The sequence below is a fragment of the Brienomyrus brachyistius genome, chromosome 12 (genome assembly GCF_023856365.1).
Source record: "Brienomyrus brachyistius isolate T26 chromosome 12, BBRACH_0.4, whole genome shotgun sequence".
Classification (NCBI taxonomy): Eukaryota; Metazoa; Chordata; class Actinopteri; order Osteoglossiformes; family Mormyridae; genus Brienomyrus; species Brienomyrus brachyistius.
Window position 1 is genome coordinate 26,531,670 of NC_064544.1, and position 23,585 is coordinate 26,555,254.

The 23,585-nt window shown below is 44.8% G+C and overlaps 2 protein-coding genes across 3 annotated transcripts in view; both read right to left on the reverse strand.

Moving 5' to 3' along the window:
• The window catches only part of LOC125705360 (uncharacterized), a 311,911-nt gene extending 301,182 nt beyond the window's left edge, over positions 1–10,729 (reverse strand). The window contains exons 1-2 of the mRNA XM_048971904.1: positions 10,343–10,729; positions 9,491–9,610 (exon numbers count right to left, since the gene is read on the reverse strand). Coding sequence (XP_048827861.1) covers positions 9,491–9,610; positions 10,343–10,523 — 301 coding nt within the window. The 5' untranslated portion in view covers positions 10,524–10,729. The remainder of the gene's footprint in view (positions 1–9,490; positions 9,611–10,342) is intronic.
• The window catches only part of LOC125705352 (uncharacterized), a 148,972-nt gene that overhangs the window by 113,134 nt on the left and 12,253 nt on the right, over positions 1–23,585 (reverse strand). The gene's annotated exons all lie outside the window — the stretch shown is intronic.

A 23,585-nucleotide genomic window follows, 5' to 3' on the forward strand; every position in this document is an offset into this window, starting at 1 on the left:
CAACAAACAGTGGGGTGTGAAATGAGAGGTGGGGTGTGGTACGGTTCTCACAACAAACAGCGGGGTATGAAGTGAGAGGTGGGGTGTGGTACGGTCCTCACAACAAACAGCGGGGTGTGAAGTGAGAGGTGGGGTGTGGTACGGTCCTCACAACAAACAGCGGGGTGTGAAGTGAGAGGTGGGGTATAGATCAGTCCCAACAACAAACAGCAGGGTGTGAAGTGAGAGGTGGGGTATGGATCAGTCCCTACAACAGACAGTGGGGTGTGAAATGAGAGGTGGGGTGTGGTACGGCCCTCACAACAAACAGCAGGGTGTAAAGTGAAAGGTGGGGTGTGGTACGGTCCTCACAACAAACAGCGGGGTGTAAAGTGAGAGGTGGGATGTGGTACAGTCCCAACAACAAACAGTGGGGTGTGAAGTAAGTGGTGGGATGTGGTACGGTCCTCGCAACAAACAGCAGGGTGTGAAGTGAGATGTGGTACAGTCCCAACAACAAACAGTGGGGTCTGAAGTGAGAGGTGGGGTATGGATCAGTCCCTACAACAAACAGTGGGGTGTGAAGTGCGGGGTGGGGTGTGGTACGGTCCTCACAACAAACAGCGGGGTGTGAAGTGAGAGGTGGGATGTGGTACGGTCCTCACAACAAACAGCGGGGTGTGAAGTGAGAGGTGGGGTGTGGTACGGTCCTCACAACAAACAGCGGGGTGTGAAGTGAGAGGTGGGGTATGGATCAGTCCCAACAACAAACAGCGGGGTCTGAAGTGAGAGGTGGGGTGTGGTACGGTCCCAACAACAAACAGCGATGTGTGAAGTGAGAGGTGGGATGTGGTACGGTCCTCACAACAAACAGCGGGGTGTGAAGTGAGAGGTGGGGTATGGATCAGTCCCAACAACAAACAGCGGGGTGTAAAGTGAGAGGTGGGGTGTGGTACGGTCCTCACAACAAACAGCGGGGTGTGAAGTGAAAGGTGGGGTGTGGTACGGTCCTCACAACAAACAGCGGGGTGTGAAGTGAGAGGTGGGGTGTGGTATGGTCCTCACAATAAACAGCGGGGTGTGAAGTGGGGTGTGATTACGGTCCTCACAACAAACAGAGGGGTGTGAAGTGATAGGTGGGGTGTGGTACGGTCCCCACAGTAAACAGCGGGGTGTGAAGTGAGAGGTGGGGTGTGGTACGGTCCTCACAACAAACAGTGGAGTGTGAAATGAGAGGTGGGGTGTGGCACGGTCCTTAAAACAAACAGCGGGGTGTGAAGTGAGAGGTGGGGTGTGGTACGGTCCTCACAACAAACAGCGGGGTGTGAAGTGAGAGGTGGGGTGTGGTACGGTCCTCACAACAAACAGCGGGGTGTGAAGTGAGAGGTGGGGTGTGGTACGGTCCTCACAACAAACAGCGGAGTGTGAAGTGAGAGGTGGGGTGTGGTACGGTCCTCACAACAAACAGTGGGGTGTGAAATGAGAGGTGGGGTGTGGTACGGTCCTCACAACAAACAGTGGGGTGTGAAGTGAAAGGTGGGGTGTGGTACGGTCCTCACAACAAACAGCGGGGTGTGTAATGAGAGGTGGGGTGTGGTACGGTCCTCACAACAAACAGCGGGGTGTGAAGTGAGAGGTGGGGTGTGGTACGGTCCTCACAACAAACAGCGGGGTGTGAAGTGAGAGTTGGGGTGTGGTACGGTCCTCACAACAAACAGCGGGGTGTGAAGTGAGAAGTGGGGTGTGGTCCGGTCCACACAACAAATAGGGGGGTGTGAAATGAGAGGTGGGGTGTGGTACGGTCCTCACAACAAACAGCGGGGTGTGAAGTGAGAGGTGGGGTGTGGTACGGTCCTCACAACAAACAGCGGGGTGTGAAGTGAGAGGTGAGGTGTGATACGGTCCTCACAACAAACAGAGGGGTGTGAAGTGAGAGTTGTGGTGTGGTACGGTCCCCACAGCAAACAGCGGGGTTTAGGGTTCGGGTTAGATGACAATCAAACTTTTTTATTGTCTTAACTCATTATCCATTAAGACAAAAGGGACATTAATTGCAACTTCAATTTCGATTATCTTGGGGCTCGGTAGGTCAATTTTTACAAATGAGGGCTCATTTTGTTCAGGAGCTTCACCTCTATGTAGTGGAAACATTGATATTATCATTGCAGGTATTTGAAAAAATGTCCAAGTGCCTACAAAAGGGCAGTTTGAAACCTCCATGACTTCACTAGACCAGCTATATTTACTGCAGGTAATACTTTCAGGATTTCACTTGCACTTGTTTACAATGCAGTTCTGGTTCGATAAGCAGATGCTTAGGTTGCATTAGGTGCTAACGCCGTATTTCTGTAAGTTAGTTAGCTGGCTACTCTAGTCAGCTAATATACCATCCATCCTTTTTCCGCTCATCATACTGGGTCGCGGGGGGTCTGGAGCCTATCCCGGAAGTAATGGGCACGAAGCAGGGAACAACCCAGGATGGGGAGTCAGCCCATCGCAAGGGCACATTCACACACCATTCATGCACACATGCATTTCAATGGGCAATTTAGCAACTCCAATTAGCCTCAGCATGTTTTTGGACTGTGGGGGGAAACCGGAGTACCCGGAGGAAACCCCACGACGACATGGGGAGAACATGCAAACTCCACACACATGTGACCCAGGCGGAGACTCGAACCCGGGCCGCAGAGGTGTGAGACAACAGTGCTAACCACTGGACCATCATGCCGCCCCCAGCTAATATACCATTCAGTCAATATACGATGTCGCTGTGAGTTCCTAATGTCTTATTGTATTAATGTGTTTTCTGTTCCATTCCTTTATACTTAAAATTGTTAAGCAATACCTCTGGTGCAACTATTGCGCAGAAATAGAGAAATAGCTTGAGTTTGTTATATTAGCAGTAATATATTAGAAGTAAACGGCTCTTTCCAGCTCGGTTTTAAGTGAACTGCGCTTTTGGTTTATTTGTGTTTGAAATCAAATATACAAATATGAAGTAATATTTTGAACAAAAAAGCAAGTTTGGATATTGGACGGGGGTTTGTCCTGAGGCCGCTTGAAACCTCCATGACCATCCACCCATCCATTTTCCAAACCGCTTATCCTACTGGGTCGCGGGGGGTCCGGAGCCTATCCATGTACATTTACTGCACAAATAAAAGAGAGCTTGTGATCTGCCTGCTGTCCCTGTGTCTGATGGTATGTGAGGAAGCGGTAGGTTGGGGCTGTGGGGGTGAACCTGACACACGTGGGTAAAAGAAGCGACCTGGGCAGCCGCTCAGGCCAAGCTGCATGACCTGAGACCTGGGGACTGGATCGCGGTAAAGGACTAACGGAGGAAGAACTGAACATCCAAGCGGTGACTGAGACCCTTCCAGATCCTGCTCACGATGCAGACGGCTGTGAAGGTTGGAGAGAGGGCCACCTGGATACACGCCTCACACTGCAGGAGACTACCGGAGCCTGGCGGGGCTCAGCAGGGACAACAGGAGGAGAGTCATTATGTGACGACGTGCCTGGATGAGGTGGACGAGTGCTGATTGGGCGTGCCCACGCTCTGAGCACCAATACGCCACAAGAAAGGCACCAATCACTGCTCACTCCCATCTACCCCATTACACAGACATAAGAGGGACGAGGCAAGGATGCATCAGGGTTCCCTGGGCCCTTGTGACGGCCGCCATCACAGTGATCGTGACATTGGTGACAAATATGTTTTCTGGGGGGGGGGGCAGCGAAGCGAGGTCATGAACTGCACTACAGTAGCACCACCGCAACTCTTTTTGGCAGTACGTCAATTTCACAGCAAGAGTCTCACTGCAGACTGCATTGTGTTTCTCTGATGCCGCGTGATGTTAATGTCAGCCTGGCAGAATTACTCTCTGGTCCGGCAGCCACAGGTGAGCCTAATCATACATGATGACGTAAGGAACCTCACCCTATGGGTAAGGCGGGGTTCTTTTCAGAGTGAGTGAGCCTCGCTGTTCCTACACACACACTACGAAGGCTGGAGGACAGCAGTCAGGCGGATGCAGCTGTACCAGACCTAATGTGACGATGGTCGTTGTGCTTCTCGGGAACCCGTGCCTCACAGGGCAATAGCCACCGCTGCCGGTTTGTCAGACCGCTATTGGGGGTGTGGCCACAGCGTATATTCCTGCCTCCTGCACAACTGGACGCTATGTTTCCCCACTACGATCTGGCACAAGCATGGAATCAGCTGGAGATTATCCATCACCATCTAGCACTATTTGTTAATGCCACCACTGATGCCATAACCGGAATCAACAAAGAGCTCAACCCAGAGCAGACTGGTGCTGGATATCTTGCTGGTGAAGGAGGGAGGTATGTGGGCTATGACAGAGGATGAATGCTGCACGTACAGTATGTCCCGGCCAGTGATGATGCCGATATCTCTTTGGTTATACAGCACATGACAGAGGATGAATGCTGCACGTACAGTATGTCCCGGCCAGTGATGATGCCGATATCTCTTTGGTTATACAGCACATGACAGAGGATGAATGCTGCACGTACAGTATGTCCCGGCCAATGATGATGCCGATATCTCTTTGGTTATACAGCACATGACAGAGGATGAATGCTGCACGTACAGTATGTCCCGGCCAGTGATGATGCCGATATCTCTTTGGCTATACAGCACATGACAGAGGATGAATGCTGCACGTACAGTATGTCCCGGCCAGTGATGATGCCGATATCTCTTTGGCTATACAGCACATGACAGAGGATGAATGCTGCACGTACAGTATGTCCCGGCCAGTGATGATGCCGATATCTCTTTGGTTATACAGCACATGACAGAGGATGAATGCTGCACGTACAGTATGTCCCGGCCAGTGATGATGCCGATATCTCTTTGGTTATACAGCACATGACAGAGGATGAATGCTGCACGTACAGTATGTCCCGGCCAGTGATGATGCCGATATCTCTTTGGTTATACAGCACATGACAGAGGATGAATGCTGCACGTACAGTATGTCCCGGCCAGTGATGATGCCGATATCTCTTTGGTTATACAGCACATGACAGAGGATGAATGCTGCACGTACAGTATGTCCCGGCCAGTGATGATGCCGATATCTCTTTGGTTATACAGCACATGACAGAGGATGAATGCTGCACGTACAGTATGTCCCGGCCAGTGATGATGCCGATATCTCTTTGGCTATACAGCACATGACAGAGGATGAATGCTGCACGTACAGTATGTCCCGGCCAGTGATGATGCCGATATCTCTTTGGTTATACAGCACATGACAGAGGACCAGTGCTGCACGTACAGTATGTCCCGGCCAGTGATGATGCCGATATCTCTTTGGTTATACAGCACATGACAGAGGATGAATGCTGCACGTACAGTATGTCCCGGCCAGTGATGATGCCGATATCTCTTTGGTTATACAGCACATGACAGAGGATGAATGCTGCACGTACAGTATGTCCCGGCCAGTGATGATGCCGATATCTCTTTGGTTATACAGCACATGACAGAGGATGAATGCTGCACGTACAGTATGTCCCGGCCAGTGATGATGCCGATATCTCTTTGGTTATACAGCACATGACAGAGGACCAGTGCTGCACGTACAGTATGTCCCGGCCAGTGATGATGCCGATATCTCTTTGGTTATACAGCACATGACAGAGGATGAATGCTGCACGTACAGTATGTCCCGGCCAGTGATGATGCCGATATCTCTTTGGTTATACAGCACATGACAGAGGATGAATGCTGCACGTACAGTATGTCCCGGCCAGTGATGATGCCGATATCTCTTTGGTTATACAGCACATGACAGAGGACCAGTGCTGCACGTACAGTATGTCCCGGCCAGTGATGATGCCGATATCTCTTTGGTTATACAGCACATGACAGAGGATGAATGCTGCACGTACAGTATGTCCCGGCCAGTGATGATGCCGATATCTCTTTGGTTATACAGCACATGACAGAGGACCAGTGCTGCACGTACAGTATGTCCCGGCCAATGATGATGCCGATATCTCTTTGGTTATACAGCACATGACAGAGGATGAATGCTGCACGTACAGTATGTCCCGGCCAGTGATGATGCCGATATCTCTTTGGTTATACAGCACATGACAGAGGATGAATGCTGCACGTACAGTATGTCCCGGCCAGTGATGATGCCGATATCTCTTTGGTTATACAGCACATGACAGAGGATGAATGCTGCACGTACAGTATGTCCCGGCCAGTGATGATGCCGATATCTCTTTGGTTATACAGCACATGACAGAGGATGAATGCTGCACGTACAGTATGTCCCGGCCAGTGATGATGCCGATATCTCTTTGGTTATACAGCACATGACAGAGGATGAATGCTGCACGTACAGTATGTCCCGGCCAATGATGATGCCGATATCTCTTTGGTTATACAGCACATGACAGAGGATGAATGCTGCACGTACAGTATGTCCCGGCCAGTGATGATGCCGATATCTCTTTGGTTATACAGCACATGACAGAGGATGAATGCTGCACGTACAGTATGTCCCGGCCAGTGATGATGCCGATATCTCTTTGGCTATACAGCACATGACAGAGGATGAATGCTGCACGTACAGTATGTCCCGGCCAGTGATGATGCCGATATCTCTTTGGTTATACAGCACATGACAGAGGATGAATGCTGCACGTACAGTATGTCCCGGCCAGTGATGATGCCGATATCTCTTTGGTTATACAGCACATGACAGAGGATGAATGCTGCACGTACAGTATGTCCCGGCCAGTGATGATGCCGATATCTCTTTGGTTATACAGCACATGACAGAGGATGAATGCTGCACGTACAGTATGTCCCGGCCAGTGATGATGCCGATATCTCTTTGGTTATACAGCACATGACAGAGGATGAATGCTGCACGTACAGTATGTCCCGGCCAGTGATGATGCCGATATCTCTTTGGTTATACAGCACATGACAGAGGATGAATGCTGCACGTACAGTATGTCCCGGCCAATGATGATGCCGATATCTCTTTGGTTATACAGCACATGACAGAGGATGAATGCTGCACGTACAGTATGTCCCGGCCAGTGATGATGCCGATATCTCTTTGGTTATACAGCACATGACAGAGGATGAATGCTGCACGTACAGTATGTCCCGGCCAGTGATGATGCCGATATCTCTTTGGCTATACAGCACATGACAGAGGATGAATGCTGCACGTACAGTATGTCCCGGCCAGTGATGATGCCGATATCTCTTTGGTTATACAGCACATGACAGAGGATGAATGCTGCACGTACAGTATGTCCCGGCCAGTGATGATGCCGATATCTCTTTGGCTATACAGCACATGACAGAGGTGCTGAAGCAGCTTCACTGGAATGAACATGGCAGTGTCACCTGGGGGTGGCTGTATGGCCTTTTTTGGCCGGTGGACAGTGTACCTCACCGTGTTCCTTCCGTTACTGTCACATTAATCATCCTTTGCCTCTGCGCCCCCTGCATTATACACTGTCTGACCTGCATTATGCACTGTCTGACCTGCATTATACACTGTCTGACCTGCCTAATTAATTTGTGTCCAGTAACAGTTCTGTTGAAAACAAATTCTTTGCCTTTCATGATGAAACAGACTGTTTTTATTATGATGCTGAAGTAATTGAATATTTGAAGTCAGAGTTAGAGGTCCTGTAGCATTCCCTACAATAAAGGCTGTATTGTTGAAATTCAACACAGCAGCGCCATCTAGAGGACCAGTGCAGAGGCTTTTCAAGCTGGGAAATTTAGCGTTTTCTCCAAGGAGAAACAGACTGTCTGGCAAACGATGTGAGTGACTCCTCCTAATGAGATATAACCACTGGTTTACTAATAAATAAGCAACTTTATTGAGTTTATTCAATGTATTTAAAAGTTGTTCCTCATTTAAATTTTTTATTTTGAAATGTTAGAAAAAAGCCAGTCTATTATTTTCCATCCATCCATTTTCTGTAACTGCTTATCTTATTTAGGGTTGTGGGGGGTCCAGAGCTTATCCTGGACGATATGGGTGCAGGGCAAGGAACAACCCAGGATGGGATTCCAGCCCATTACAGAGCAGACACACACACCATTCACAGCTATGGGCAGTTTGGCAGCTCCAACTAACCTCAGCATGTTTGTGGACTGTGAGGGGGACACGGGAGAACATGCAAACTCCACACACATGGAGCCAGTGCAGAGACTCAAACCCTGGTCCCAGAGGTGTGAGGTAACGGTGCTAACTGCTGCACCACTGCGCCACCCTGCTATTTTATTTATATTTTATATTTACACCATGTGGTGTTAGAAAGCCCAGCTTCTTTTATTATTCTTTTATTTTTTATATATTAATATAGTTTTATTTTGATGCTTATAGCCTGATGTCAGTGCTGCCTTCACTGGCCTGTTTGAAATGCATGAAACATGCAGTTGTGTCTTGTTCTGTGCAGTGCTCTTTTGACTGGTTTTCACCGCCTCTGAACCCGATTTGTTACCTTTCTTTACCTTATTAAACAACATAAAATGAAGAATTAATGTCATCCTTATTAAAACTGGGAAGCTGATATGTGCGTATATATAAGGTTTGGTGATATAGGCTAAAAATGACTGGAAATTAAATAAAACAATGCATCACTGCAAAGTAAAGCAAAAGTAAATGTGAAGAGTAGTGAAACTAATTATTTTCCACAGGGAGTAATTAAGTAATGCATTACTTTTTTAAAAGTAATGAGTAATACGTAATATATGACATTTAATGCTGACCCCAACACTGGTGGTGGGTGAGGTACAAACAAGCAGTGCAGTGAAATGGGTAAATTTCTATGCAGAGTTACCAGGCCTGGCTGGTATTACGGTAATACAGTAAACCAGGGAATTTTGAAATCGAAATTAGCCGGGACCCCCTCCCTCTCAATGAATTTTATGCCAAGATCTCAAAATTCCAGAATAGTGTTGCTTTTGAAAATACTGTATATTGCAGTATATTGTCTGGAGGTTTTGAAAAATTAGTTAAACGGTAAACTGTAATCCTACCGTGGAAAACCATTTAGTATTTTCAGCACTAAAGTTTGTAAATAACCGACATGGGATTTTCACCCAGAAAACCGCCGACTCAATGGACGTTTTTTCTTTCTCGGCCCATTTTCTGTAAATCCTAGGATGGTTGTGTGTGAAAATCCCAGCAGATCAGCAATTTCTGAAATACTCACACCAGCACGTCAGGCACCAGCAAACATGCCACGATCAAAGTCACATAAATCACCTTTAGTCCCCATTCTGGTGTTTGATGTGAACATTACCTGAAGCTCCAGACCAGTATCAGCATTATTTTATACAATATGCTGCTGACATATGATTGGCTGATTAGATATTTTCTTCAACAAGCAGTTGAACAGGTGAACCTAATAAAGCCCCTGAATGGAGGGAAACACAGGGAGAGCATGCAAACAGCACACAAGGGGAACTTATACAGAGACTTACTTATGGATGAAACCGTGATGACCAGGAATGTAACTCCAGTTATTCCTGCCATTATGGTAAGTATTTTCGCTCTTTTTTCTACGTCTTTAGAATATTTTGTCCAAACCACAATGTCGACAACTGAAACGAGAAGAAAACAGTTAGCAAACATAAAATTAATTTCAGACAGAAAATACAAAACAAATGTGCTGAGTGTCCTGTGTTTGAGGCACTGCTCGGCACAGCCCTGTCAGCTGGGGGATAAGGGGTTAAATCCCATGTCAGACACTGTGGTAAAAAAAAAACTTAATTTGAAGATATAAATAGGGTAACAAAAGGTAACCCAGGGTGCTGGGGGGGCTTTAATGCACAGGCTGAGCCAGGGGCCTCCACTAAAAAAGGACCACCCCAGCAGAGGTACAGCTTGGATGGGAGGCCATATACACACATTCACATGCTATGGGCAATTTACAGACACCAATTAACCTGAGAGAGAGACTGTGGGCTGCTGGAGGAAACTAGAGTAGCTGGTGGAAACTCACATGACATGGGGAGCAAATGCAGACTGTACACAGACACAGGAGGGGGGACTCAAACCCACACAATACGGAGAGCACATACAAACTGCACACAGACACAGAGAAGTGGGACTCAAACCAGCAGCCTGGAGGTGTCAGGCAGCAGTGCTGACTACTGAGCCACTGTGCTGCCCCATGGATACAGATAAACAGTGAATAAAACAGATATTGCATTATAAAAAATGTAATTATGTAAATCGTCACACATTTCTGTGTTTAAATACAAAGCAGAAAATACATCTACATGCATAATTCTAGTCCAATATTCCTGAAATCCATTTATGAACATACTCACTTCGGAATATAACAAAAAAGATGAAGATGAATATGATTCCACCAAACATTCCTCCAAATGCTGCTTTGTCAGCTGGAGATGGGGAAGATTTAGCTGAGAACTCGATGAAAGAACCTGAAATGAGGTAAGAAGAGTCAGTCAACAAGTAATTCATCTTAGACAGAAGAAAAAACAAATGCATTCAGTGGTTCATTTGTGTATCAGATGCTTTTGTCTAAAGTAACGTGCAAGTAAGGATCAGAGAGCAGGATCAGCCTGCGGTTAAGTTCTAACCCATAGAGTCACACAGGTTAGGAAGCAGATTAATAAGGGTCATGAAAAGTCAGTGAGGGTGTTTGGCAGTGAGTGTATGAGGAGGGGTAGGATTAGGATATCCATCCGCACCATATATGTTATACATTAGTGTATGAGGAGGGTACGATTAGGATATCCATCCGCACCATACATGTTATACGTTAGTGTATGAGGAGGGTAGGATTAGGATATCCATCCGCACCATACATGTTATACGTTAGTGTATGAGGAGGGTAGGATTAGGATATCCATCCGCACCATACATGTTATACGTTAGCGTATGAGGAGGGTAGGATTAGGATATCCATCTGCACCATACATGTTATACGTTAGTGTATGAGGAGGGTAGGATTAGAATATCCATCCGCACCATACATGTTATACGTTAGCGTATGAGGAGGGTAGGATTAGGATATCCATCTGCACCATACATGTTATATGTTAGTGTATGAGGAGGGTAGGATTAGGATATCCATCCGCACTATACAGTACATGTTATACGTTAGTGTATGAGGAGGGGTAGGATTAGGATATCCATCCGCACCATACATGTTATACGTTAGTGTATGAGGAGGTGTAGGATTAGGATATCCATCCACACCATACATGTTATACGTTAGTGTATGAGGAGGTGTAGGATTAGGATATCCATCCACACCATACATGTTATACGTTAGTGTATGAGGAGGGTAGGATTAGAATATCCATCCGCACCAAACATGTTATACGTTAGTGCAGTGGTTTCCAACCTTTTTTAACTCACGGCCCACACAGCCAAACACATATGTTTCCGCGGCCCACTTCAAAAGAATTTAAACGATCCCGCTTTTTGTGTCGGGTTAACTAAGTACTCGGAAGCAAGGCTGTTATTTGTCTTTATTGAATAAACTGGTAATGTATTGAATAAACGGAATAAATGATATATCAAATTATGATTTATTTGATTTTGACTAGACATTTTTTATTATATTAACAATATTACAATTTCTATTAATAATAATTGGCGGCCCCCCTGCAATACCGTCGCGGCCCACTAGGGGGCTGCGGCCCACAGGTTGAAAACCACTGCGTTAGTGTATGAGGAGGGGTAGGATTAGAATATCCATCCGCACCATACATGTTATACGTTAGTGTATGAGGAGGGTAGGATTAGGATATCCATCCGCACCATACATGTTATACGTTAGTGTATGAGGAGGGGTAGGATTAGGATATCCATCCGCACCATACATGTTATACGTTAGTGTATGAGGAGGGTAGGATTAGGATATCCATCCGCACCATACATGTTATACGTTAGTGTATGAGGAGGGGTAGGATTAGGATATCCATCCGCACCATACATGTTATACGTTAGCGTATGAGGAGGGGTAGGATTAGGATATCCATCTGCACCATACATGTTATACGTTAGTGTATGAGGAGGGTAGGATTAGAATATCCATCCGCACCATACATGTTATACGTTAGTGTATGAGGAGGGGTAGGATTAGGATATCCATCCGCACCATACATGTTATACGTTAGTGTATGAGGAGGGTAGGATTAGAATATCCATCCGCACCGTACCCCTGATTACTGAGGCCCCATGGGGAATGAACCTCAGCACTACAGTCATACCCCAGCGTGGATTGAGTCATTCCATACGAAACACACACAACTGTCATTCCCCTTTCACACATCCAGCTCAAACAAAGTACCATTCCGATTAACAGAATCCTACACCTTCCACTCCGCATGAACAAGCGTATCTAGTATATGTTACAAAATATTTTGTATTCGACAGAGACGATACTGAGCAAAACTAAGTGATTTGTGAAAATCTGTCACATACTGCAATACTAGATCCATTAGTTCTAATCTCTTTGCTGGTTCTCTTCTATCCTCCTCCCCGTCTGTCTTACATAAACTCTCTTCTCCTGATATTGTGGTTTCCTTCTATAATGATACTATCTCTGTACTGCTTAATGATCCAGACCCTCTACAGACCAGGCTGATCCCAGCCACTGACTCCTGTCCTTGGTTCCCCCCTGAGCTCAGAATAATAAAGGCCACTGGCCGGCGTCCTGAACACCTTTATAAGAAATCTGGTCTCGCTGTGCACATGCTTTTATACACTGAGCAGATCCACAAGTACAGGGACGCCCTACATGCTCACAGCCCACTCCCCTGTAGATCAATGGTGCTGGATGTATATTTGCATAGCATGACACTGTTTGTGATTTAACAGTTTTTTTTTTTAATCCACCACATTGTGATGAATAGAGCAAGAGAACAAAAACACAGAAATAGCTCTCGTGTGCCAGCCAGTGACTAGGTGAGATGGTTTAGCCTCTATGGTTTAACTAGAGCATTGGCTGGGAGGAAAGTGCTGTGTAAAACCTACTATTTTGTTCCTCTTCTCAGCATAGGCTCTCCAGGAAAAACATCCAGATCACACATATCTCTACAACTGAAAATTTCTTTAGGGATGTACATGTATACAATACTATACTACGCAGACCAATTAGCATACAGCAACCCAGAAAAAAACAACAATGAAATGTGGTAAAGACTAATATCAGTGCCATACCATCCTCAATCGTGGTGGGTCTCTAAAAATTAAGCTTAATGAAAATCTGAATATTAAATGAGCAAAGTAATTTGATTTCTTCTTCTATCCAAATTTGTGGTCTAAAAGCAATAAGGCCACCATCTGCTTTAGCGGAAATGCACTCCTTCAACCATCCAACCATTAAGATAGATCTCACCTTTTTTCAGCCCTGCTCAATTATTATGTCAAGCAGTCTAACAGTCTAGCTTCATAATCTGTGTTTGGTCACTGGTGCAGTATGTTTCACTCACTTTTATACCACAGGGCGTTCTCAGGAGAGCTTGACTGGTTCTTTATTACGGTGATTGAAGAAACTTCTCTCATTCACGCTTAAATAAATACATTTATAATGACAGTTTTTCAATGTTCTCCAACTTATATAAACACAGTTCTTTGGTTATCATGAGCTGAGCTGAAATAAAACTTGCATAAAAAGAGAGAAGGATATGTTGGTCTGAGTCTTTCTTATTATTGTGGGTTAGTAAAACACAGCAGCTCAATGTCCAAATGAGTTCAGATGAGAGGACATTAAAATGGGGCTGATATGGGCCAGCCATATTGTACTTGTGTGCCACCCATATGGGCTTGGCATTTGGGAAGAGGTGGAGACACATTGTCTCAATACTCTATGTTGTAAATTGAACACTATAAGAGTTAATAAATATTAACACTGCAAAAACAACACTCACTGCACACTGTAAAGAGTTAAAGATAACACTGAATGGTGTGGACCCATATAAACACCATGCAGTGTTAATTTAACACTGGCACATTTGCTGTGTAGGTTTAACCAGCTTCAATCACTTTGCACATTATTATTGCCATTGCTACCGATTAGTAGTATAGGACATGGATATACTTGCTGCGTAAACTCGCGTAGCGTCACTGTACCTTCCTCCTGCAGTTTCCTCCTCGGTTTGCCTGAATGCACATTGTCTACATTAAGATTCACTGCACAGACGCACAGAACGTGCGCCTTATATTTAGAACGTGCCCCAGTTAAATGGGTCTGGCCACGCCGATGATCCAGCATGACTTCACATCAGACCAAAATACATAAGTGTCTGATTTTTTGCACAATTTTTCACAGACTCCGCCCACGTCACACAACATCCAAACCGACTGTATGTTGATTAATTATGTGTGGGTTGACTAATCAGTTAAATGATTACAGACAAGACTGTTAAATTTAATTAATATCATTTTAAAGGAACATAATTATTTGAACTGATTCATTGTTTTTATAGTGATCATTAAGTCAACTCAGAGGAAATGACTTAATGCAACAAACTGGAATTATATCACCACAACTTAAAATGCTACACTCAAAACTACCGAGTTACTACTCAAACAATTAATTTTTGAGTAAAGTAAAATTTGTGGAAATGAGTGAATCAAATGTTTAGGCAAAATTAAGTTATATTAACTTTTATTAAGAAGTAGTGTTACAGTGCTGTTAAACTCCTCAAACCTCCTGTACAAGTATGGCCCAATACAGCTGAGCAGTGCCTGGCATTTTTACATTTTTTTTAAGCCAAAATTAACCAAATGAATCCTGTTTTCCCTCCTACTTGGGGTCGGCTTTAGACTGGGGCAAGAGGGGGCAACGCCCCCTTAATCAAACATGCTGCCCCCTTAAATCAAACTTCTAAAAGTTGAGGAAGAAAATAATAGATTACCCACAAACTGAATATGGACGAGATTTACTACAGTAGCTGAAAAATCCACTGGAAAAGGCACAAACGAGGTGATAAGTTTCACTTCTTGTTCGCTCTTTCCCAGCGCGCTCTGTTTGTGCGCGGGCTCACACAGCAGTCGGCAGAGATCCCCCCACTCACTCTCCCCCCAGCTAAACATCCAATCACTGTTAGTAAGCAAATGAGCAGCAATCTCTCTTGTCAAAATCATAGCAACTCATGAGATAATTAACAACTAAAAAATTACATCTATATTTGTACATTCAATGGGGGACTAGCCCATTGTTCTTCTCACAGTTTCAATCTGGTAGAGAAGTGTTTCTTTCTCGGTCCCACAAGCACCACTGTGAGCCAGACTGCTGCACAGAGCCGACTGGAGGACCTGTGTCTGTCAGACCTTGACACAAAGCTCCGCCCCAGCTTTCAACTCTGCACTCAACAGTTTTCTCATTTCATATACAGATGTAATCACAGGGATTTTAGTAAAGCTTATTCACTTTCCACCCCAGCTTCCAGCAGCTCACAAAGGGAAAGTTAATGTTGTAAGATGCATCCTTTTTTCCAAGCTTATAAAAAGTGTGGTGCTGCTCCTGCCTGTACCAATAGCAGGAGCAATGATTCTGCTGCTGGTCCATCAGAGACAGCAGCCAGCATGTCTCCTCCAGTGGCATCAACAAGCACTGCTTCTCCTGTACCTCTGCCAACAACTGCTGCCCCAAAGCAACCCGCCCAGCTACCCAGTGACTTAAATGGCAATACACCATCCCAGCCAATACTGGGTAGTTACCCCAAACGTGTTTTTGCTGGTACATCATTAAGATCATTCAATCCCGCCTCGTACCGCACACGACCATGGCTGGAGTACTCTGTTGTGCGGGACGCATGCTTCTGTTTCCCCTGTCGGAAATATGGCAGCACTGTTAATGAGACGGATGTAGTTTTTACCTTAACTGGTTTTAACGACTGGAAAGCAGCACTTGATCGAGACAAGGGGCTACAGAGGCATGTGTGCAGCCACAACCATGTGCAGGTTTCAACCATCTGAACTGAGCATAAAAGCAGAGAGGCCACAGGGGGGACAGTGGATTCAGTGTTAGTTGGTAAAACACAACTTGAAACAAACCATTACTATGCAAGAGTATTGGTAGTGCTGTAAGGTTTCTCTCTGTAAATGAGTTGGGGCTCCGTGGGACTGCAGACACCTTGAGACATGATGCAGCGGGTAATTATGATGACATTGCTTCAGGTATTTTTCTAAAACTGATGGAATATACCTTAGAGAAGGATGAGAAGCTAGCAAGCATTGCTAAGGGTATCCCAAAAATGCAAAATACACATCTGAGGATATCCAAAATGAAATTATCCAAACATTGGCTGACATAGTGCTTGGAGAGGTCAGGAAAAAATACGAAAGTGCTGATTCTGCAGGGTTTTGCCTCAAAAGTGATGGGACCAGGGATAGGTGCAATGTGGAAAATTTGTCTGTGATAATACAGTTTGTCAGAAATTCCATGCCAAAGGAGCATCTTATTGGGTTGCTTGACTTGCAACAACTTGATGCAGAGTACAGCACCTCTAAGACACTGTTACTCCTTTCTGATGCTGGCTACAGTGCTGATGTGATGATGCATCTGAAAGTGATGATGGAGCTTCTGTGATGAGTGGGGTTAGAGGTGGTGTACAGGCTCTGCTCCAAAAGAGGCTTGACAGATATGTCCCATACATCCACTGCTACAACCAGCAACTGCACTTAGTGGGTGTGCATGCCATGCAGAGTGAGCCGTGTGCAAAAAGATTTTTTAGTTCACTCTACAACTTTTTTCACCACCACTATGTGCTCAATAAACATGATGCACCTTGTCTAAAAAGGCTGCTTGAGATCAGATGGACAAGACACTATGAGGTGACAAGGTGCACTATGGACAATCAAGAACAAATCCTTAGTATCCTTTCTGAGATGACAGAGGATGATGATGCTGCAGTTGACCTGTGCACCGAGGCATCAGGCCTGCTATGCCAAATTAAGAGTCATCACTTCTTTGAGACTGGAAAGTTCCTAGTGCGGGTGCTTGGTGTCTTGAAACCAGCAAATGCTATTCTACAGTCTCAGTCAGATGATCTGTGCAGTGCTGCTGAGGTTGTTAGTGCAGCACTGGACTCCGTGAGGATGACATCTGTGAGGATGACTGTTGGGGAGTGTCATCTCCTGCTGAGGATGACTGTTGGGGAGTGGCATCTCCTGCTGAGGATGACTGTTGGGGAGTGGCATCTCCTGCTGAGGATGAGTCACATCCAACACAGAGAAGGAGAACAATGAGGAAACACCTGGGTCAGAGTGTTGTGCTTTCAACTTTGGGCAATACAGACCCTGGTGACCCTACCATTTCCCCCCATCAGTCTCTGAAAAGATCCCTGCTCAACACCCTTGGCAGGGCCATTTCAGAAATGGAAATTAGATTTTCACACAAGAATATTGACCTGATGAGAGCCATATCTAGTCTTGCACCCAGATCTAGCACATTTCTAGATCCCACCCTGTTGCACCCTCTGGTGGTGATTGCTGCCACTGTAGCAGATGTAAGTCTGAAAAATGAAGTTCTTGTGGCAAAACAGATGCTGCTCAAATTTTTTTCAAAGGAAACAGACCTGTCCACTGTGTGTAAACTCCTGCAGGAGTACAAGGAAGCCAACCCTGAGTTGCATAAATTGTATGTAACAGCCCTGGTAATTGGTAACTCTCGTGTGAGAGTTCCTTCTCCACTTTGTCAAGGGTCCTAACCCCCTATCGTCACACCATGTTACATAAAAGAAAGAGGAAGTTGGTGATCTTAGCCCATGAGAAGTCCATAACAAATAGCTTGGATAGGGATGAATAAGAGTTTTTGCAAAGGGAAACAGGAGACTGTTGTTGTAGAGTGGATGGAGGAGAAGGAGAGTGGAGCTGTTCAGTTGCAAACAGGGAGTTCAGTTGCTTGCAAAACAAACAAGCTTAAAACAAGACAAAAAGACAGAGAAGAAAAAGGTTCAAATGTTCTGTTCTAAATCAGTTGTGTTCTGCAAATTAGTTTGAGAAATGTATGAACAGACATGGTGAATTGTTTTTTTTTTTAATTACTATGCCGACCATTTTTAGTTTTGTAAATATTGGCTATATAGAGAGGTCTTATTTTCTTCTTTATTTTGCAAGATTATTTGAGAATTAGGTCATCCAATTAAGATATTTTTTTTATGTTGTTGGTTGTAAAGATCTGGATGGATATTTAATTTTATTCTTTATTTTATTTTTTTTATTCTGTTTTTCAGTTTTATTTTTCAAGACTTGATTGATTTTTTTCTTTTTTATAACTTTGACTACCCTTTTTAGTTTTGTTAATATTGGCAATAGTGAGAAGGGTTTTGTTGGGTTCAAATATGTGTGATATAGGCCATCAAATTAAGGCAAATGTCATGTTTTTAGTTGTTTTAATCTGATGAGGAATATTTTATTTTATTTTTTTGTTGTTTTATTTGTCAGTTTCCCCCTGAGGGATTGCCACCTTACCGTGGTCAGGGGGTTTGCGTGCCTCAGTGACCCTAAGAGCTACACCAGTAGAAGCTTATCCTTCAGGGGGCCACCCAAGTTGGACAGGTCTTAGGGTAGAGGCCTGACAAAGTGTAATCCAATTACATGACAAAGACAGTTATCCAGAACACCCCCGCCCCCAGCACCACCCCGCCCCTTTCCTGCCTCCGTCGCCACCATGTGCCCCCCTCACATTTCTGTCTGCCCCCTCATATATGCCTGTCTAGAACCGGCCCCGCTCCTACTTCTCAATCATTGTCCCCCTTTAACCTTGACTGTACTACTTTTATGCCTGTTGACAGCTTGACCAAACACCTACACCTCTACTTAAAGCATGTTCTTCTATAATCAATTCTCCAATAGGGTCACTGATAAACACGTCTCCCTTCCAGCTCTGTCCCTTCTTCTCTCAAAGCTGCTGCAGTTACTCTTGTCCTCAAGAAACCTGAGTTTGATCAATCATCTCTCTCAAGCTATTGACCTCTAATCTTCCTTTTCTGGCTAAAGTGATGGAAAGAGTAACCACACAGCTACATGCCTTTCTTAATGGTAACACACTATACCAGCCATTCCAGTCCCTCCTCTTCCTATTCTACATCCTCTCCTTTGGACAGATCATTTGCAGATATGGCCTTAATGTTCACTGCTATGTTGATGATATTAAGTTATATATTAGTACACACACCTCCACTGACTCCCTTCCCAATACACTTACTGATTGCATCACACATTTAAAGCTTTGGATGCAGGATAACTTTCTAAAACTTAACACAGACAAAACTGCAGTCTTACTGCTCAGTGTGAAATCATTAGTAGCTAAATCCTCCAGTTTCTCTCTTTGTTTTGATGGTGTCCCTCTAAAACCTGCTACAGTTATCAGAAATCTTGCTGTCCTATTTGACTCCTCACTTAACTTTGATCTTCATATAAATTTCCTCTCCAAAATTACATTCTTTCCCCTCCATAACATCACTTGTCTGCGCCCATTTATGTCCAGTACTGATGCCCAAAGTCTGGTTCATGCTTTTATTAAATCCCGTATTGATTACTGCAGCTCCCTTTTCATTGGTGTTATATCTTGAGGGTCCTCTAGATGTCCTCATGGCTTAGGTTAAGATAGATGATGGCCTGCTGTTCCGTTTGTAACGTGGAGGAAAATGTTTGAAAACTACTTACGTGACACACTAAATTAGTTATTAAAGCTACTGGTGATAACTGGCCAGATACTAGGCTCCATGCCACACTACTGCATTGTCTGGGCATGGAAGGGTGACGTATTTTCTATACATTACCGGATGGAGGTACGACTTATGTGGCAGCTTAGATGGCGCTAGAAAATAACTTTGTACCGAAAGTTAATGTGCTGGGTAACCGACATGCATTTCATCAACGCGCACGGTGACCAGAGGAATCGGTGAGTCAGTACATGGCGGCGCTACGCGAGCTAGCTGTGAATTGTAACTTTGGTGCTAATGAAGGTGAGATGCTGAGATCAATTGGTGGAGCGAGCCTATGAACAGGCAGTGAAGAAGGAACTACTGATGAAGACGGATATTAGTTTAGATGAAGCAGTAGCATTAGCCACGCAGGTGGTATCGGCCCTAAAAACTGCTACTTTGCTTGCAGGTCCGGCAGCTCCGATATAAACCATAACCGCTAAACTCAGCCGTGATGAGCGAGGGAAGTCATGCCAGCAGCAGTACCAGTCTGCTAAAACAGGACCAGGAAACAGGAGAGTTTGCAAATCAGCTGTTAAAGAGGTACGTGAAGTCGTTGTTCCTGAACTTACTGTTCTCTGCATGGAAACCAATCCTTTTGCTGATAAAATACATTGTAATGTAGAAATCGAAATGTCAGCTGGTCAATCTCAGATGGTGACGCTGATTGTGGATACAGGCTCATCAGTATTTATCCCACCCGAGTCAATTTACAGGAGACATTTTCCTGCCTGCCCACTGACGCAGCCACAGGTTAGGTTACTTACATATGCAAAGGAGCCGTTATCTGTATTGGGGTGTCTGGCTGCATCCGTCTCCTATGAGGAGGTGAAATACCCAACCATGTTTTATATTGTGGAGAGTGGGTCGTCATTGTTGGAGGCACAATGATGAAACCAGTGGGTGAGATGGGGACTGAACAAACTACACCATTAAGCTGTGTGAAAGGTTTTGTTCATCGAGTACAGGTGGATGAGATAGTGAGGCCAGTACGACAAAAATTGTGACGCCTACATCTCTGCGTACGAGACGAAGTATCACTTGAACTTCAGCGGTTGTTATAATCTGGAGTCATTGAAAGAACAGATACTTCCCCATGGGTTTCTCACATAGTTGTCACAACCAAAGAGGGTGGAGTAATTAGACTGTGTGTCGATTTTACTTTGACTTTGACTTGATTTACGGGAGCCTAACAAAAGCGTAATCATGGATTGCCACCCTCTGCCTCACATAGAAGACCTGCTTACAAAGCTCAGTGGTGTGACAGTATTTTCACAGACTGATCTGAGGTCAGTATATTACCAGCTGGCACTTCCTGAAGACAACAGACGCCTTACTGCATTCATGACGCACGATGGCCTGTTCAGGTTTACCCGGGTACCCTGTGGTCTGGCGTCAGCACCATCTTGTTTTCAGAAAATGATGCAGACTGTACTTAAGGACCTTCCAGGAGTTCACAGCTACTTGGACGATGTCATAGTCCATGGTGCATCACAAACCGATCATGATAAGCACCATAAAGAAGCTTTACAACGTTTCACTGAATTCGGACTTCTTCTTAATCTGAAAAAGTACGCTTTCAACCAGGAAAGTATCACATACCTCAGACATTTCCAAAGAAGGACTGCGACCTACACCCAGTCATATCACTGCTATTGCAGAGGCCCAGCACCTCCAGTCATGCCCGCTTTGCCTTCCTTTTTGGGTCTTACTTCATGGTTCAGTAAGTTTCTTCCACACTGTGGTACAGTTGTGGAGCCTTTGAGAAATATTCTTCGAGCTGAAGCCCAGGCCAAATTTACCTGGACTGATGAAGCTCAGGACAGTTTCCTAAAACTGAAAGTTATGCTCATGAATAGCCCAGCTCTCTCGATTTTTGGCCCAAATTTATATACCTTTGGAACTACAGATGCTTCAGATTACGGACTAGGAGGAGTTTAAACTCAGCTCCCTCCTGATAATAGTGAGAGAATTGTGGCATTTGCTTCTCACACACTGACACCAGCTGAGAGGAAGTATTCTACGGTCGAAGAAGAGGCATTGGCATGCATATGGGCAGTGGAAAACTGGAGAACGTTCTTGTGGGGTCGGCGATTTACTCTCAGAACGAATCACCAGGGGCCTCATGTATAACGACGTGCGTAGAATTCACACTAAAACATGGCGTACGGACAAAACTAGGAATGTGCGTAAGCAAGAAAAAATCCAGATGCATAAAACTTTGCGTAAGCACAGATCGACGCACATTCCATTTATAAATGGCAATGAGCGCGAAATTTTACGTACGTGAACGAGCCCACAGCCACCCCCCCCCCCCCCCCCCCCCAGACCCGGCCATGATTATGCATATTTGCATATGTAAATCTGTATAAATACCCGCTTTGTTCAGTTTTTCTTAAACAACAATGGATAAACCACGTGGGAAAAATAAGTATTTTAGTGAGTTTGAAGTGGAGGTCATGTTAACAGAAATCGAGAAAAGAAAAGTTATATTATTTGGTGGTTTAATTAGTGGCATCAGCACTAAAGTTGACGGAGCGGCAGAACGTGGTGGAGTCAGTTAAAAGTGTTTTTATCTATTCGTACCCTGGCCGAAATTAAAAAGAAGTGGTCCGACGTTAAAGTCGACGTGACAAAACGAGTGGCCGCTCACCGTAAGAGTATTAACAGCACAGGCGGAGGGAGCGGAATCCCCGGTCTCTCACTTTATCGGGTGAGGGGGACGCCGATGTTAGCGTGGGTAAGTTTTTCTCGTAGCATACTTGTTTGAATTACTTGCATGTTTATGAATAACAATTAGGGTGCAGATGCGGTGTTACTTTTGTTTATTGTTTGTTTATTCTTACAGACAATAGTACAAGAGGTGCCCCCAGTGCCGAGGACGACACAGGCGGCGATGGTGCTGCTGTGCCGAGCACATCTTTGGGCGCTGGCTGCACACATTCCCGTGCCTCGGAAACCGGGGGGCGACCGTCCGGCCGTGTGCTGACTGAAGCTGTGCTGCAGTCACAAAATGCAATAGCACACGCTGTAAGAGATGTTGCCAACGAATTAAAACATCTAAATGATACGATGTGTGATATTAACAACACATTAAAAGAATTAAAAAATAAATGCAGTGTTTGGTTACCTGCTTTACATTCTTGCTATTATATTAATGAGACGCATGTTCGAATCGCACATAATTTGTACATTAATAGGGTGAAAGTGCTTTCTATTTACATAAGCAAGTTCGTTCTCTGAAGGTTCTTTTATAGCAATGTGAGTGCAGTCAATGGCTCCGATTACATTGGGAAAACCGGACATCGCTGCAAATTATGCTTTAATGTTTGCCTGTTCGACCACAGTGTAAGAAAATTTTATATATCTTGGTGACAAGCGTATTATGCCGTCGCATACAGCAGGCATGGCGCGACTTGGTGTTGATTAAAATCACCTGACTATGATCCCTGAATACACGCTCTCTTCCAATTCTTCCATAAGCTACATCTTCCAATAACGTAAGAGCTGCCACCGCAGTTGTAATAGTTCGGTCATTTTCTGCACCGTTTTATTGTTACAAATTGAATAAAAATCAGGTTCCGTACATTTGTAAACAACATACAATTAATGTCCTGTATTGGATAAAGTCAGCGTCATGATTGTGAGTTAAAAAAGGAAAACCACAGTAGCAATGATTTACCACTGGGAGCCGTCCGTGTACAAAACCGAGCAGAAACGTGCGTACGCCATGTGTGGAGCTGCCGTGAGAATGTGCGTAGCGGTACGTCAAGTTTCGTTTTTATATATCTCGACGTGAGCGTGGAAACGGACGTACGCAACATTTTCGTACGTACGCACTGTTTATACAGGAGGCCCCAGGCGTTACAACACTACTGGC